We start from the raw sequence: 16,603 nt of genomic DNA on the forward strand, positions 1-16,603 counted from the left end.
GTTTACAAGTCTTATACCTGTGTCTTAGTCAGGGTTTCTATTCCTGCACACACATCATGACCAAGAAACAAGTTGAGGAGGAAAGGGTTTATTCAGCTTACACTTTCCACATTGCTGTTCATCACCAAGGAAGTCAGGACTGGAACTCAAGCAGGTCAGAAAGCAGGAGCTGATGCAGAGTCCATGGAGGAATGTTCTTTACTGGCTTGCTTCCCCTGGCTTGCTCAGCCTGCTCTCTTATAGAACCCAAGGCTACCAGTCCAGGGATGGTCCCACCCACAAGGGGCCTTTCCCCCTTGATCACTAATTGAGGAAATGCCTTACAGTTGGATCTCATGGAGGCACTTCCTCAACTGAAGCTCCTTTCTCTGTGGTAACTCCAGCTGTGTCAAGTTGACACAAAACTAGCCAGTACAACCAGGCACTGAAAAGCATTTTCAAATAAATGAAGAGGAAGAGAAATAAAAATTAGTGGTTATTTTTAAAAGATATCTAAAAGAAATGGAATCATTTCTGCATCCCTAGAGATTAATATTAATATAAGGCAGCACATCTGCCTTGAACTGAGAGGACCTGGAGTGTATAGACTAACTTTAGCCCCTGAGGTTAACATTGAATTACAATGCCTGTCAGGTAGGTAACTTCTGCTAGCTTTTGCTCTCTATAGCTGCTTCCTCCTCCTCCTCCTCCTCCTCCTCCTCCTCCTCCTCCTCCTCCTCCTCCTCCTCCTCCCCCTCCTCCTCCTCTTCCTCATCCTCCTCCTCTTCTCTCCTCCTCCTTCTTCCCTCCTCCTTAATTGTCCGCTCAGTAATTAATTGCATCCTGTTTATAGAAGTGAGAATAGTTTGAACATTATTAAATGACAGATCTCCCATTTCAAGCTGACTGGGACATCAGAGAAAGCTTTGGCTTGGGTTCCTTTAAGGACATGGTCTAGAGTTATTAATTATGCAAAAATCCTTTAAGATGTCAGACAACTAAAAGACAAAACAGGAGCTGGAAGGACGGTTCAGTGGTTAAATGCACTTCTTGAGGATCTACCTGGGTTTGGTTCCCAGCTCCTAAATGATGGCTCACACCAGGCATAGCTCCACTTCGAGGGGATCTGATGTCATCTTCTGACCTCTGAGGAAGCACTAGGTGTGCACATGATGAACAAGCAAGCATTCATGCAGACAAAATATTCATGCATATAACATAAGTCAATTTGAAGAAAAAAAGTTATCCTAAAGCAGTATAAAACCAGCAAAGCTGTTTTTTTTAGGATTCTGAATTTCCCACAGGTATCATAAAGATAAAGTTGTATGGTCAGAAAACTGAGTTTTCTGTGTCTGTCCTCCTTTCCAGTTCATCCACTCATTACTGTTAGTGCTCGTGTGACGGATGTGTGCCTGACTGTGTTCGCCGTGGTAAATGTGTGGAAGTCAGAGCATGGCTTTTATGAACCAGTACTCTCCGGCCCCTCGTGGTAAGGCAGGCTCTCCTACCTCCGCCATGCTACAGCCTGCAAGCCACGTGGCCTAGGAGATTCCAGATGGTTCTTCTGTCTCCACCTCCGGGCTCGCTGCAGGAGTTACAGTTCTCTACATTTCTTTCAGTTGAGCAGGTGTGGCACAGGCAGGCTGGTTTCTTATTTCTTTTCTGTTCCTTTACTCCACAAAATGATGACTTCTTCCCAAATAACCATCGATTCTCCCTTCATGAGGGATTTAGCGATGCCTAAATGGGCAGGGAACTTGTGCACCCACTCTGCCTATTTATTAATATCAATACCTAAAGTCATAGATAAATGCCAGGGAGAAAGAAAAAAAATCCACCAAGGACAAAATCTAATAGTTCACATTCTCTGCTCCTTGGGCTCCTGCTATCCAAATTCTGTGGCTATTTTAAATTTCCTCCATGTATCAAATCTACAAGTCCTTGTTACAGATTTAGATGGTTATAGAAAGATATTGTAAGTATCTTCTAACATATGAAATATTATAATATGTTTTACGCAACTACTGAATTTATCTCCTTATGTTTTATTAGCAACCGACTTAGAAACTTTCAGTGAGTAGATTTGAAGTCATTGCAATCCTCACAGAGGCACAGGTCTGCCCCGGGGGCTCCCCACACAGTGTCAGCACAAACTATGATTCTGGCCAGGAAGGAAGGCCAAAGCTTTGGAGGAAGGAACCAAGGTCAGATTAGTTGAGAAATCAAGTTTGAATCTGTTAGGTCATTCCAAGTGAGACTCTCCATTAGGATTAGGTAGGGATCATCCAACATCAGGCCAGGCAGGTGAAAGCAGCAAGGGAGCTGAGGAAGTGGGGTGTAGGGAGCTGTGGAAGCGGGGTGTAGGGAGCTGTGGAAGTGGGGCATAGGGAACTGTGGAAGTGGGCTGTAGGGAGCTGTGGAAGTGGGGTGTAGGGAGCTGTGGAAGTGGGGTATAGGGAGCGGTGGAAGTGGGGTGTAGGGAGCTGTGGAAGTGGGGTGTAGGGAGCTGTAGAAGTGGGGTGTAGGGAGATGTGGAAGTGGGGTGTAGGGAGATGTGGAAGTGGGGTGTATAGAACTCTCTCTCTCATCAATCTTTGCTGATACTTTCAGTGAAAGAACTGAGAGAACCTTCAAAAAGGTTCCTTCCAGGGAGCATCCGCCATTAACTTGGATAGAAGACTCCCTCAAACAAAGCCGCACCAGAGACAGGTTCAGCACAGGCCTTTGGTAGGATCGACAGACAGGAAGGTGCAGTTTTCACGTTGGCATGGGCTGGCTCTGGGCTGCCAGTGCCCTGCAGCAAACTCGGACAGCCTGATGGGGCAGCAGAGGGCACTGAAGTCTGTGGAATTACAGAAACCAATGGCCACGCATTTGGGACAATTCTTATGAGGTAACTGAAGGTGAAAATCCTTCAGTTAGGCAGGAAGCAGGAGAATGGGGTGGGAGCCTTTAAGCCCTACTTCAGATTCCTGCATAGAATCTCAATTGGATCACTGCCTCTTCTCAAGGATCGCACCCCACCCAGGAAACATTGGTAATCACAGTTTCCCAGAAGCACAGGGTCAGAAGGGGTGATCAGTGTGAAGGTGCTGTCGGGGTGAAGCTCCAAGGATGCTTACCATTTGAAAGGAGTGTGAAAAACCGTATTTACATATAAATGAAAATGGAAAGTTCTTATAGGTTATGTTTCTGGAAGGTGTGTGTAGCAGGCCTGGTGTCTGGGATCTATTGTTTATTTGTGTTGTAAATCCTTTGAAATGTGTTAAAATGCTTCCCACTCATTATAAAGCTCCTGCCACCCCGGATTACGACTTTGATGTCACCAATCCTCCTTCAAAGGGTTCTTTGCAGGCTATTAATCACAGTTTAGCCTCTGAAGATATCACCAGAGAAAACATTTGGACATCTCTGTGCTAGACTCATGAAAACTTTGAAATCTTGGGCATCTTGCATAAGCACACGTCGCAGCCTTTCCTTTCATTGACAAGTCTGCCTTCTGTTGCACAAAATAGCTCCGGAAGTAAAAATGCAAACAAATATCTTCACACACTGGAGTTGGTGAAGAAAGGGTGGAGGGTAGATCAGGAAGGAAAGAGAGAGCCTGAGAGGCTCCTCAAAGGTAAGCCACAGGAAAGCATGTGCGTGGCCAGCCACAGGAACGTGTGCGCGTGGCCCAGAGCTGGCCCATGTCTGTTCACGCTTGCTTTTTACTAATGGATGCTCACAGAGCTGGTGGGAAGATCTCTTCTCTCACCTTTGATGCTGATGCTGTGCTTTAAGTCCTACATGAGTTGTTCACAGTAAATGATAATAATGTGTCTGATGGTCACTTGTCCACATGGATGGGAGCAGAAGCCTTTCAGATTTCAGATTTTCAAAATCTTAGATTTTGATTTGAGAATATTTGCATCTGCATAATGAGCTGTCTGGGAGATGTAACCAAGTCTAAACACAAGATTTAGGTTCCACATATATGTGTTAAAGTCCCTGGAGGCAATTTCTACCATATGCATATATGTGTATAGTATTAGTATGTATATACACATAAATTTATGATCTAGGTTATATACATATATAGACACATTTATGTGTATATATGTTACACATATACACACATGTGTATGTATACATCTCACATACTATATATCAAATACATATATATTTGATCCCCCACATCATACACATATATACATACCACACTCTCCATATATTATATATAATTATAATATTGTATTATATATAATTATTATCTAACACTATATAATATAACATTTATCTATTATGTATGTTATATTACAAGAATAATATTTATTATTCCATGCACAAACCTATACTATTATTATACTAGAGATTGAGCTGTGGGCTTTGTGCATGCTAAGTGTTGTAGATATATAGATATACATATATATGTATACATATAAATATACATAAATATATATCCCCAGCATTACACACATACTATCTTTTTATAAGATACTATACATATAACTATAATACTATATTATTATATATAATTATCTAATATTATATACTGTATACATATGTTGTATGTGTATGTGTGATGCTGGGGATCCAATCCAGGATCTTCGAGTTTTACCTCCAGTCCTATTTTGCACAATGTACACAGTAAGTTTTTATGTTATATAGCTGGGATGTAATTCAGCAGCAGAGCTGACCCGTGGCATGCGCAATGCCCTGGGCTCAGTCTCGGGTAGAATTGCAGTACAGTTTTGTGCATGGAGCACAGTTCAAGGTGGGGTAGGGAGGGTCCACAGTGGCATCCTATCAGAGCTCAGAGCTTTTGCCTCTTGGAACATCTTGGAGTTTGGATTTTTACATGTAGGCATGGTCACCTTGTGTCAGTAGACCATACTCATTGTCGAGACCAAAAGCTTTGAAACTTTTCTTATAGGGATTTTGTAATTTCACATCTTATATCTAAGTCTTCAATATTCAACCACTTGAATTAACTTTTTAACTGTTTTAGCTTTGTGATGTGGGGTGTGTGTGTGTGTGTGTGTGTGTGCATGTGTGTGTGTGTGTGTGTGTGAAGGCACAGCAATACAGTGGTGTGCATGTGGAGGGCTAAAGATACCTTGTGGTAGTCAGTTCTCTCCTTCCACCAGTGTGGGACCCAGGGATTGAACTTGGGGTTGTCAGACAGCAAACTGAGCCATCTTGTCAGCTGAAAAGTTTGCATTTAAAAAAAAATTCTAAGGGTATCAATTAGAAAACTCAGAAAAACACAAGAATGTGAAAGAGAAAATTATCCATAAGTTGGTTTCTTAACTCTTCCTTCAGTTTAAGGTATTTTTGTTTGTTTGTTTCTTTCTTGTCTTTTTGCTCAGGTAATTTGGCACAAACCAGAGCTAAGATCACAGCATCCTCGAGATCTTTGCCTCCACATTTCAGTGCTGGGAGGGCCAAGGTGAGCAGTTGATTTGTTCCACGGATGGGGCTGGGAGTCCATGCCACACCAAGTCAAGCAACGCTTCTCTCCATCTGCCTGTTTGCAAAAGTGACCTGTAGTGTTCGAGGAAACCAAGGGGGTTTTGAAAGTTTAGGAAATTTGAATCATGGTATTCTTGCAATCCTGATAGTCAGCAAAACAAAACAACCCTAACGTAGAGGGTGACGACATATGTACAGAGTCTTTCTAGAAAGAAGATAAACAATTTCCTGTGAGACTAACACAGAAGGTAAAAGACCAGACAGAGTCAGCAAGGAGAAACAAACAAACAAAAAACAACCAAACCATTGTTTGTTCTGTAAAAATGAGTTATGCATGGGCCATGTTAGGAGGGTTCATACATATCTAACCATAAAATAATATCCAGCTGTTTGGCCCTTCCAACTGAGGTTTAGACAGGCCTGCAAGGACAACTGACTGAAGTCTATTGTATAGACAGCACTCCCCATTTGTCTGTGGTTCGGCTTTCATGGCTTCAGTCACCAGTGGTCAATCATGATTCACATTCAAAGGTATTAAATGAAAAATCTAGCAACTGTTTTCCATGTGCTCTCACCTAAGGACAGTATGGGCTCTATGCTCTCTCTCTCTGGGCTCTGATCTGAGAGGACTCATCCTTTCACCAGGTGAATCCACATTCTATGTCTACCCACCCTCTAGTTCTTTAGTGGCCAACTCAGTTGTTGGGTTACCCGTGATATCACAGAGCTTTTTTTCTTAAACCTAATGTTGTCTCTCAGACATGAGATGCTGGCAAGTTTGATGTGGAAAAGCCCCACAAGCTTCCTGATTCCGTTAGTACAGTACAACCTAGAGTTCATCACTGTATCATTAGTTGTTGTTCATCTCTTACTCTGCCTTATTTACAAGTTAAACTTTATTGTACAAGTGTATGCATAGGAAAAGGAGTTTGATGAAGCCCACAGCTTCAGACATCCCTTCCAGTATATCCCCCAAGGATAAGGAAAAACACATCCTAACCTGAAAACCAATTATCTTAAAGGCATTGGAGTAATAAGTACTTCACATCTCTGAATTTTTTTTACTTTTTATTTATATAATCTATAAATGTATTTAAAAAATAACTAATTTATCACATATAATTCCATTAAATATTACTCTAGAATTGATACAAATGCACATATTTATACTTTCTTGATAATAAAATATTTACTTGCAAATACTAGGGCTCTAAAGATTTTATCTAATGATAATTTTTATACCCATGTTGCTATTATGACCTCTTTGAATCCCCTAATGTTGTTTCTTTGTGTCAAGCTATCAGGACTACTTGCCATGGCTAGACGGGCCCATGGGAGAGATGTGTATAGGAGTGTAAGTGCTCCTAAGAACTTCCTGATCTTACATGAGAATGTGGTGTGTATTAAATGCAGTTGATTCTCATTATTTGTAAAAACTATGATCTGTAATGTCACTGCAAACAACAGTGCTGAACAACTGCCCCTAGAGGGTAACACAGGGTTAGGTTCCAACAACAGTCTGGTCAGAGACAACCTAACCCTCAGTTGATGTGATTTTGTTTGAAGACACACACACACACACACACACACACACACACACACACACACACACACACACACAGAGCATACACAAGCTCACATACACATGCAGACACACACACTTAGAGTCACATAGACCTTACAATCGAACCTGTTCAGTATTTTTATAAAAACCATATTTCACTCACACAGCATCTGTGCCATTAAAATCACAGACAATTTCACTGTAATTCCTGAGGGGAGCTTGTCAGCACACATCTTCTGCCTGAGGCTCATGACCCTCTTCTTGGGTTTAGAAACACTATATAGTACTTCAGCATTACACTTGAGGGCCCCCAGAAGTGGGAAGTTACCGATAATGCACATATAAATGCAAAACCAGAAGCATTTCAATAGGTCCTGAGAGCAGACCTCTGTGTGTGTGTGTGTGTGTGTGTGTGTGTGTGTGTGTGTGTATAGAGCTGACCCAGAAGGACTGACAGGCTGTGACTCTGACTCTAATGGAAAGTTGGGCACCAGCTGACTGACTCCTGTGTTTTCCTACTATGTACATTCTGTGAATGACCAGGAAAAAGCATTGGTGGTTGACATTGTGGCTACAGAAAAATTTTAGCAGGCAGGCAAATTACCAAATGCAGAATCTACACAATATGATGGCCTGGAGTGGGGGAGGGGTGTCCTTTTGTTGTTGTTGGAGTTAATGGCTTCCACAAAATTCTAAACGAGATCATAACACAAAAAGATTCTTCCTTGTCTAGATCTCCTTTCTTTCTTACACTTGATTTCTGAGTTTGGAGTCCTGCTGAGACCTGGACCCTGTCCTTTAAGCCTACAGTCCAGCCCTGTTCCATACAGCATTGTCCACCTGCCCACCTGAAAAGTGTATAGTACAGTGTGTGGTCTACATTTAAAAGCATATACGCGATAAGTCCACAGGACTGGAATTTGTTTGTTCTTTGAAAGCAGATGAACTGAAAGTTCTGATTAAGGAATTCAAAAGCATGAAAGACAACACCAGTAAATAAACAAACAACACCACACCGGCAAGCACAGGGCCCACACCTGTAATCCCAGCCCCAAAGCCACAGACACAGGACCAGTCTGCATTCAAGACTAGCCTGTGCTAGTGAAACTTCCTTAAAAAACAAAGCAAAACCAGAAAAGTTATCATTTGGGCTCCGTTTCATCTAAGGGGACACAGGGCACTGGATGAAGCTGGGCTTTGTAGGATATAAAATGATTACTGTGTGTTTGTCAACTGTCATAAAGTTTCTGGTTTAGAGCCCCATTTCAAAAGACAGACTTGGGACATGGGAAACTGTGTCTAATCAGCCAGGCAGAGATACTCAGAGTACAAAATGTAGCAACCCTTGTTGTTTCAGATCCTTCTTGGTGGCCTATGCAGCATCCTCCCTTGTGATGTAAGCTAAGACACCTGCATGCCTTCAAGGGGGTAGGGAGGTCAGAGAGAGCAACCTGCCCTGGCTTTATGAAATGCTTCAGAGAAGAAAAACAAAAGGCTAGAGAGGCCTTCCTGCTTCTGCTGTTTGCACAGATGGTGGTGGGGGTGGGGAAGGTGCGTCCTGCACCCTGGCTGCACTAGTTCTCATAGACTATTGAAGAGGCAGGCCAGGGAGGCTTCTGAGAGGGCCTTTTCTTCTTAAGAGCTATCTATATCAATCACCTGATAGTAAAAGTTCTTGACAAAGAGCCTTGTCAGGAAGATGATTAGAGACACTTCTGAGGTTTTAGGATGCAGATGGTGGGCACTTACCCAGCCAAGGAGAAAATTCTTCAGCTTTTCCTTTGCTGCTGAGCTCTGGCTGGTTTGTGGGATTGTTTAGAGACGGTGTCTTTATGGCAGAATAAATTCAGCTGACAGACGAGGCAAATCTTTATGATGATGCCATACTTTCAGACTTCCTCCATTCCGTAAGTTATAGGAAAGCACACAGATAGCAGTGCAGAGAGACAAGAAGGAAGGCTTAGAGATCGGAGCAGGTTTCAGCCCTAGGCACCGCATACACTGGCAGCACGACTGGACCACTTACCTAACTATCTATTAGCACTAACTTTTTCATCTGCATAGTGGAATAGAGACTGTTCTTGCATCAGATGATCATTTGGAGAATTCTGTGACTGTGTGAAGAGAGTGTTCTCATGTACACTATACTTGGTATTTGCTTTGAGTTTTGACAGCCATCTAAGGTTCTATGCATGGAGTCTATATGAATATGGAAGCCTGCTCAGTTGTAGGGGACCAGAGTCTGTGACCCAATGAGTTTAGTTAAGCATGAGGACTCTGAGCTAGCACCACCCACAAGGAATCACGCAGAGTCATACCAGCAGAAAGTTAGCATGCTTGGCTTCTGCTCACTTACATTACTGAAGTCCTTAAAGTGGAAATAAACCCCGTAGAGAGCCTTTTTTTGTTTTTTCTAGAACATATAGCACTAAGCATGTAGTTAGTGGACTAAAGACAGGTTCTAGTATTCCCACAGGTATAATGAAGAACAGACTTTTACTCTGCAGTTTTGTGGAAATACAGTTGCTGGGTGGTCAGACAGGGAGTTATACTCACTTGGGACCCCCTCCTGCCCACAGCCACCTTAGAGCTTTTAAATATGAATTGATGTTTTACTCTGTAATTTTCCATTTTACTGTAGTTGGTTGATCTTAGTGAACTTCAAAATAGTAAGTTTTATTTCTTTAAGCAGTGTTGCACCTGGTGGTAGGTAGACCCTATTGGTTAGGAGGCTAAGGAGAGAAGATTGGATTGCTTAAGCCCATGCATTCTGTTACCAGAATACCTAGGCATAAAGCTTAATGCTAGGTCCAAAAGTCACTCATGCCAAGAGAAAACACATCCTAGATAGATGATGATGATGATGGTGATAAATAGATGATAGATAGGTTGATAATAGATAATAGGTAGAAAGAGGATAGATTGACAGATGATAGGTATCTGATAGATCGATATAGATTAATAGATAGACAGACAATAGATTGATGATAGATAACAGGTAGATAGATGATAGGTAGACAGATGATAGGTGACAGATAAATAGATAGATAATAGATAAATAAATAGATAGCTGATAGATAATAAATAGGTAGATGATGATAGAAAAAATGACTTAACTGTAGCAGTAGAAAAGAGACATTTTCTAGAAAGGATAAAACAAAAGCCAGAAAATACACAATCAAATGGAGCTGTGTAGCCTAACTACTGGAACTGGGAGAGGCATCTTTCTTCTGGTAGCTCTGGGAACTCCTGCGATAGGCCATTTTCAGCCCCAGTCTGGTGCTTTCTGCAGGGATCCTAATTCCTAGGCCGGGCTACAGGAGCAGCCTAAGAACACAGTGGCACCTCTGTCTCAAACAAATGGATACAAATTGTCTCAGTCACCAATGTCACTAAACTGTCCAATTCTCAAATGTACCATTGAGCCAAAGACTGAGCCTAGCCAGGGTCTTCCCTTCAGACCTGATTGGCTTGCCCCAACTCTTACCAGGCCTGAGCCCTAGCTTCACTGGAGTGAGAGGGGAAATCTGCAGTGGAGGGCCTTCTGTCGATGAGGGCAGGCTCATAGCTCCTGCTTCTCCATGCAGCTCACACCTGTCAGCTCTACAGGAGGCTCTTTTAGACCTTTCATTGTCTTAAGGGTAGGTAGCACAGGCTAGCCTCAAACTCACCATCCTCCTGCCTCAGGATCCTGAGTGTTTTGTTTATGAATGTGCATCACTATGCCCAAGAACCTAAAGTTTTTGAGGACTTAGAGTCATCAAAACCAGAAGTCAAAATAAATCCTTTGGCCCCAAAGTAGCTTCTTTGTAGTGTTTTAAGACAATGACAAATATCTTTAAAATGGAACAGCCTCACAGGCCTTTGTCCAGTTTCCTTGAATGTTGTCTCTCCTCTTCCTCCTCTTGTCCCTCCTCCTCCTCCTCCTCCCCTGCCTCCTCTTTTTTCTAAATGTCTTTCAGAAGTCTCCTCACAGTGTACCCAGTTATGTCCTAAACACTTCACCCCCTGAGGTTAGTGACTAAACAGACCTTCACGTTTTGAAAAATGCATGAACCGCCCATACCCTCAGACCACTTCCCTCTTCTTCTGCCTCCAGGTAGACACCCTGGAGGTGATTCGACATCCAGAAGAAACCACCAACATGAAGAGACAAACCATGGCTTCTTACTTCCGGGTATGGAGGCTGCCTTTTCTGTGCTCTACCTGTGTCGAGAAAGGACCAGCCCAACCTTCCCACGTGTCTTCCTCAATGTTCTATTGATGTGAAGAGACACCATGGCCATGGCAACCCCTATAAAGGAAAACATTTCACTGGAGCTGGCTTACAGTTTTGGAGGTTTAGCCCATTTTCATCAATGCAGAAAGCATGACAGCAAGCAGACAGACACGGTGCTGGAAAAGTAGCCGTGGCTGCTGTATCTGGAACAACAGGCAGCAAGGAGAGAAAATCCTCTGTGACACACTTCCTCCAACAAGGCCACACCTACTCCAAAAAGCCACACCTCCTAATCTCTGTCAAGGAGTGCCACTCCCTAATGCCCACGCATTCAAATATGTGACCCATGGGAGACAGTCTTACTCAAGCCACCATGCCCTTTGAGGTCCAGACAATGACAGAGTCCATGGAACCAGGGCCAAACACAAATGCCAGTTAAGAAAGGAGTGGGCAACCAAATCTACGTAGCAAGTTCCAGGCCAGCCAGATCTCCACCTTCTTTCAGAAACAAGGGAGAAAAGATTAAGAGAAAGGAGGAGGCTATAGGGAAAGAACACCACACACAGAGCTCATTTTGTTGACTGTGCTGGGAGTCTTTGGGCAGGTTCTTGGCTTAAAAGCGACGAGAAATAATTCCCCACAAAATAACAGCAATTAGTAACATTTAGGAAGTACTTTTTCAAGTTTGTGCACTGAGAAAAGCACTGGCTTCATTTTTCCAGGTTTGACTGACCCATTTTCCTGAGCCTTGTTATTCTTGTTTCTGCCACCGCAGTTTCTGATATTCTATCTACAGAAACGCTCCTGCCTGCCCTGTAAGAATAATACACTTAGAAGTGTTCTATCAAGTACACTTATAGTAAAGCACCTGGGCCCTTTCCACCAGTTTGCACTGATCCTTATGAAACAGCATTTGGAGACCCTTAGAGATGATGTGCGCTGGGAGAGCTGGCTCAGGCAGCTTCATGGTGGAGATGCTGTTGTTAGGAGCAAGCAGGAGCTGATCTCATAGATGGAGAATGAGATGGTAAGACAGGGTTGGCATAGAAAAGTATTCCACGGGATGGTTTGGGCTAGGGGAGCTGGACAGTGGGCTGGAGGATGATGAAGCAAGCTGAAGGAATAGGACTCGGGAATCCGCACTGTAGGATGGAGGAAGGTTCCTTAATGGAAAGCTATCGACGTCCAACCAAGATGGCGGAGTTTCATAAGCAGAGCGGAGCCAGGCTCACAGTGTGAGTGGTGGGGGCCTCAGACCTTAAAGTTCAGGACTCCACCAATGGAATGATGCGATTCCTCTGACAGCGCCTCTAGCAAGCAGCTCTCTGCGCCTGCTTAATTTCTCTTGGATATTTGTGATTTCCCTTTCTTCCTTATCTTCCTCCGCCTAATCCGGTCTTCTTTACCAACCCTGTTCTTGTCCTCCTAATATCTGATGTGTGTGTGTGTGCGTGTGCGTGTGCGTGTGCGCACACGCGCATGTGTTTCCCTTTGAGACTTGGAGGCTGTGATGTCATCCTTAAGATTCTCAGTGTCCCTATTAGAGGACAAACCTCTAGCATATAGATTTCAGAAATATGACCACGCCAACCAGTTTGGAATCTTCAAAATACTTGTCTCCAAATGCTAGGACAGAAAAACAAGATACCTTGGTCTGCCAGGTAAGACCACTTCTGATTGTTAAGAGGAGTGATTTTAGAAGACTGGAACTCGTTTTTCATGTGACTTCTAATTGTCTTTGAGAGCTCTAACAACGGACAACCTTGAGGGACACACCCCTGTCCCACGAGCCCCTTTCTTGCTGTTCATGTGTTTTTTCTTCTCTGTAAGATATGTAATAGTTGACTATCATAATCTTTTCCTCTAATAATCTTTCCCTATTCCTCCTGCTCGTCCTCGTCCTCCTCATCCTCCTCCTCTTCCTTTCCTTTTCTTCCCCTCCCTCCCTCATCCTTACTATCATTGTTATCAGTATGATTTGCTATGACTTTCTGGTGGTTCTCAGGTGAATAAAACAGCATGTCCCCATGCTAGGTACTATAGTATGTCATCATTTTGGATAATAGAGGGCATTCCAGGCTAACCTAGAACATGTTCTTCAAGGGGTCTCTGCCCTCTGCTTAGCACCCAGATGTTTGAAGAGTGCTTTCAACCTTACAGCAGCTGCAGGGAGAACTTACCTTGCCATCTCCTGTTACTGATTTCCCGTTCTTTCTTGACAATCTCTAGTGCCTCACAAGCCCCCCTCCCCCATTGCTTGGCAGTCCCCCCTCCCCCCATGAGGTGAGTGAGGCCTCACTTCTCACTTCCTGTTTGTTCTCTCCCTGCTAGTATTCTCTGATGGACCTGCTCTCCAAAATGGTGGTCGGACAGCCTCACTTTATTCGTTGCATTAAGCCTAATGATGACCGCAAGGCCCTGCAGTTCTCCCAAGACAGAGTCTTGGCCCAGCTTCGCTCCACGGGCATCCTGGAGACCGTCAGCATCCGCAGGCAGGGCTACTCCCATCGCATCTTCTTTGAAGAGTTTGTTAAAAGGTCAGTGTCCTTGGCTGTGCATGTTGTACACCCTGTCTGCCTCTGTGCCCTGGAAGACTGATTCTCCTCACAAGACCCCTCCCAGAGCTTCTCTCTAAACATGCAGTTGTTATTAATAGCAGCTGTCATTTACTCGTTTAAATGTTGCATTTATATAACTGCAGACGATTCAATAATAGGCCAGGCTGACATCTGATCACATTTTTTTAAAAAAAAGTTCATATATATTTTATATTATAAATTCTTAAGTCGCAAATTTTCTGGATATTCCAGGGTGGTAACAGAAGCAAGCCATACTCTGGAGGGCTTGAATGTGCCCTTGTTCCCTTCCCACTCCTAGGGCCTGATTACACTATTACAGAGGTCAACAGTACTCTTCCAGCCCCTAAGGTGTTAGAAGAATCCAGTGCATTTTAGGTACTTTCCTTAAAGTGCAGTCTCAGTTACCTATAGGACAATCCAGTGAGCCAGCCTTTCTCTTCTCTGTTCAAAAGGCGAAGATTTTAGGACACGAAGTGATGTGACTTTTCCAAGGTCCCGTGTTATAAATGGAAGAGCCAGAATTTGAATCCCAGCCGGACAGCTCCACTCACCCTTTACATTTTTAATCTCCCCAATTCAATGCATTCAGTGTGTGTTTATTATGAGACATAAAATGGAGTGGGGGGGTTTCCAAACCCAGAAGCTGCCTTATCTAAAGACACTAGTTGGCTCTTCTGTCCACAGCTGGTTCAAGGAACCTGAGGTGCCACATAGTCACAGGTGGGAAACAACTGACAACACTGCAATAACAACAAAACTCACCTTTGAGAAAGAAACATAGCCATCAAAGGATGCTTAGAGGGAAGTAAGAAAAGCTTGTAAGATCTGTCACACCCATATTATCCCTTTACTCCATTTCTGATATGTACCAAAATATATATGGAATATATATATGAAATATATATATTGAAAAATGACCTTGAATATATAATATATTATATATCCTGAACATATACATAATTAATATATGGTATATATTATATATATGTTTGTGTCATATATATATGTATATGTGTGTGTGTGTATACGCACATACTGGATATTATATATGTGTATACAAATATATATGTGTGTGTGTGTATATATATATGTATATATATGTGTATATATATATATATATGTGTGTGTGTGTGTGTGTGTGTGTGTGTGTGTATGGTAGGTTGCTTCATTGAATCCCTCCAAACTCTGCTAAGTTCCATGAAAAAGTTAATGGGGAAAAATTCTTGCAATAGATCTTCTAAATTTAAAACAAGAAAGAAAAAATATTTAACTGTATCTTTAAGCCTTTTTTTCCTTCAATCTTAAATTTAGAGCTGTATGAGGGGGAGAGCAAAGATAATTTTAGCTCACGAGTGTAACTGCTTTTAGGTACAAAATGTTGAATACATAAAAACATTTAAGAAAACGGGTCAAATGGTAAACAGACTGGTACCTCTTTGTTCATGATCAGAAAACCATTAGGCAGATACGAACAAGAGTTTCAAAATGTCAGTAAATCTGAGTGTATCAAAGATTTCTGAACCAGAGAGTTAATTGGTGTTTGGAACCTTTTGAACAACTAAACAGCAAAATGGATGAGCTAGCAGCAGTCTCCCCTGATGTTATTCGGCAAATATGCGCTCTTATCTTCCCACTCAGGAATGCTATTTTGTCAACTCTTAGCAGGAAATAGGCAGACAAAGCAATCAAAGGCAGGGAGCAGAGGCGAGAGGTTTATCAAGCAGAGGTAAATAAAAGGTAATGTTTCCTTAGTGTTGCTCTCCAAAGCTTCCTGTTTTCTGATACTCAAGTCTGAAACATGAAAGGTCCTATTTCTTCTGATTCCGGTGTGTTCTTCTGGAATAGGGACCTTCATCCTTAATCCCCCCATCACTCAAATTTGCAGACTCAGCCAAGCCTGTTTCCTCTCTGTGTCCTTTTGAATTTTCTGGCCAAGTGCCTTGGGAGAGCTTCATCTTCTCCATCCAGTCAAGGGCCTTTGAGGAGCTCATCCACAGAGCTGAGTAAGCTGGACGTCTTTATCCAACTCAGTGCTCTCAGGTACACACTGAGGGACCACGTGGCAGTGCCATGCAGGTACTGAGGCTTCCTGGAAGCCAGGCAGTTGAGCACATCACGGAACACCTAGGAGCAGCTTCATGTTTCCTGCTCAGTAGGCTCTGAAGAAGGAGGTTGCCTAAGAAGGTCTGCCCTGGGTGGACACATTGGCCTGCATGGGTTAAGTGTGTACAAGCAAATGTCTAAGAAAAAGGACCAAGGCTAATAGTTTGTTTACTCTACAAAGTCGAGAGATTTAGTAAAGAGACCCAAACACAGTAAAAGATGTTCTCATCTGCCTGGCAACAAGGGATGCTATGCAGGATCCCACACAGGCTTGCTCCCAGTCACATCCTCTGAGCAGGAGACCTGCATACACACACACACACACACACACACACACACACACTTTAGTCATTCAATGCACAAGGAACCTCTTGTTTTATGTTTTTTTTTTCCCATAGGGCTGGGGTTAATTCCCAGCACCTAAATAGTGGATCAAAACCATGTAACTCCAGGCTCAGTGGATCTGGCATCCTCCTCCAACCTGCATGAGCACCAGGCATGCCTGTGATGCACAAACATACATGTAAGCAAAACGCTCACCCTTTAAAAGTAACAGCATTAATAGCTTTTAAAAGAATTGGCTCTATTGACTGACACTTTCCCATAAGCAATATTCTGAGGCTTCCAGTTTTTCTGTGTCTTCATCAACACTTACTGTTGTCGATCTTTTCATTGAGTGTGAAGTAGTTTCCCCGAGTAGCTTGA

The 16,603-nt window shown here is 42.8% G+C and overlaps 1 protein-coding gene across 11 annotated transcripts in view; it reads left to right on the forward strand.

Annotated features, from left to right (window-relative positions):
• The window catches only part of Myo3b (myosin IIIB), a 390,070-nt gene that overhangs the window by 236,697 nt on the left and 136,770 nt on the right, over positions 1 to 16,603 (forward strand). For 9 of the 11 annotated variants that reach the window (XM_006499745.4, XM_017319038.2, XM_017319040.2 and 6 more), the window contains 4 exons: positions 5,331 to 5,410; positions 10,960 to 11,010; positions 11,097 to 11,174; positions 13,548 to 13,753. In XM_006499745.4, coding sequence (XP_006499808.1) covers positions 5,331 to 5,410; positions 10,960 to 11,010; positions 11,097 to 11,174; positions 13,548 to 13,753 — 415 coding nt within the window. The remainder of the gene's footprint in view (positions 1 to 5,330; positions 5,411 to 10,959; positions 11,011 to 11,096; positions 11,175 to 13,547; positions 13,754 to 16,603) is intronic. The other 2 variants (NM_177376.4, XM_017319039.1) reach the window with 1 other exon arrangement.

This window comes from Mus musculus, chromosome 2 (assembly GCF_000001635.26).
Source record: "Mus musculus strain C57BL/6J chromosome 2, GRCm38.p6 C57BL/6J".
In the NCBI taxonomy this organism is placed as follows: domain Eukaryota; kingdom Metazoa; phylum Chordata; class Mammalia; order Rodentia; family Muridae; genus Mus; species Mus musculus.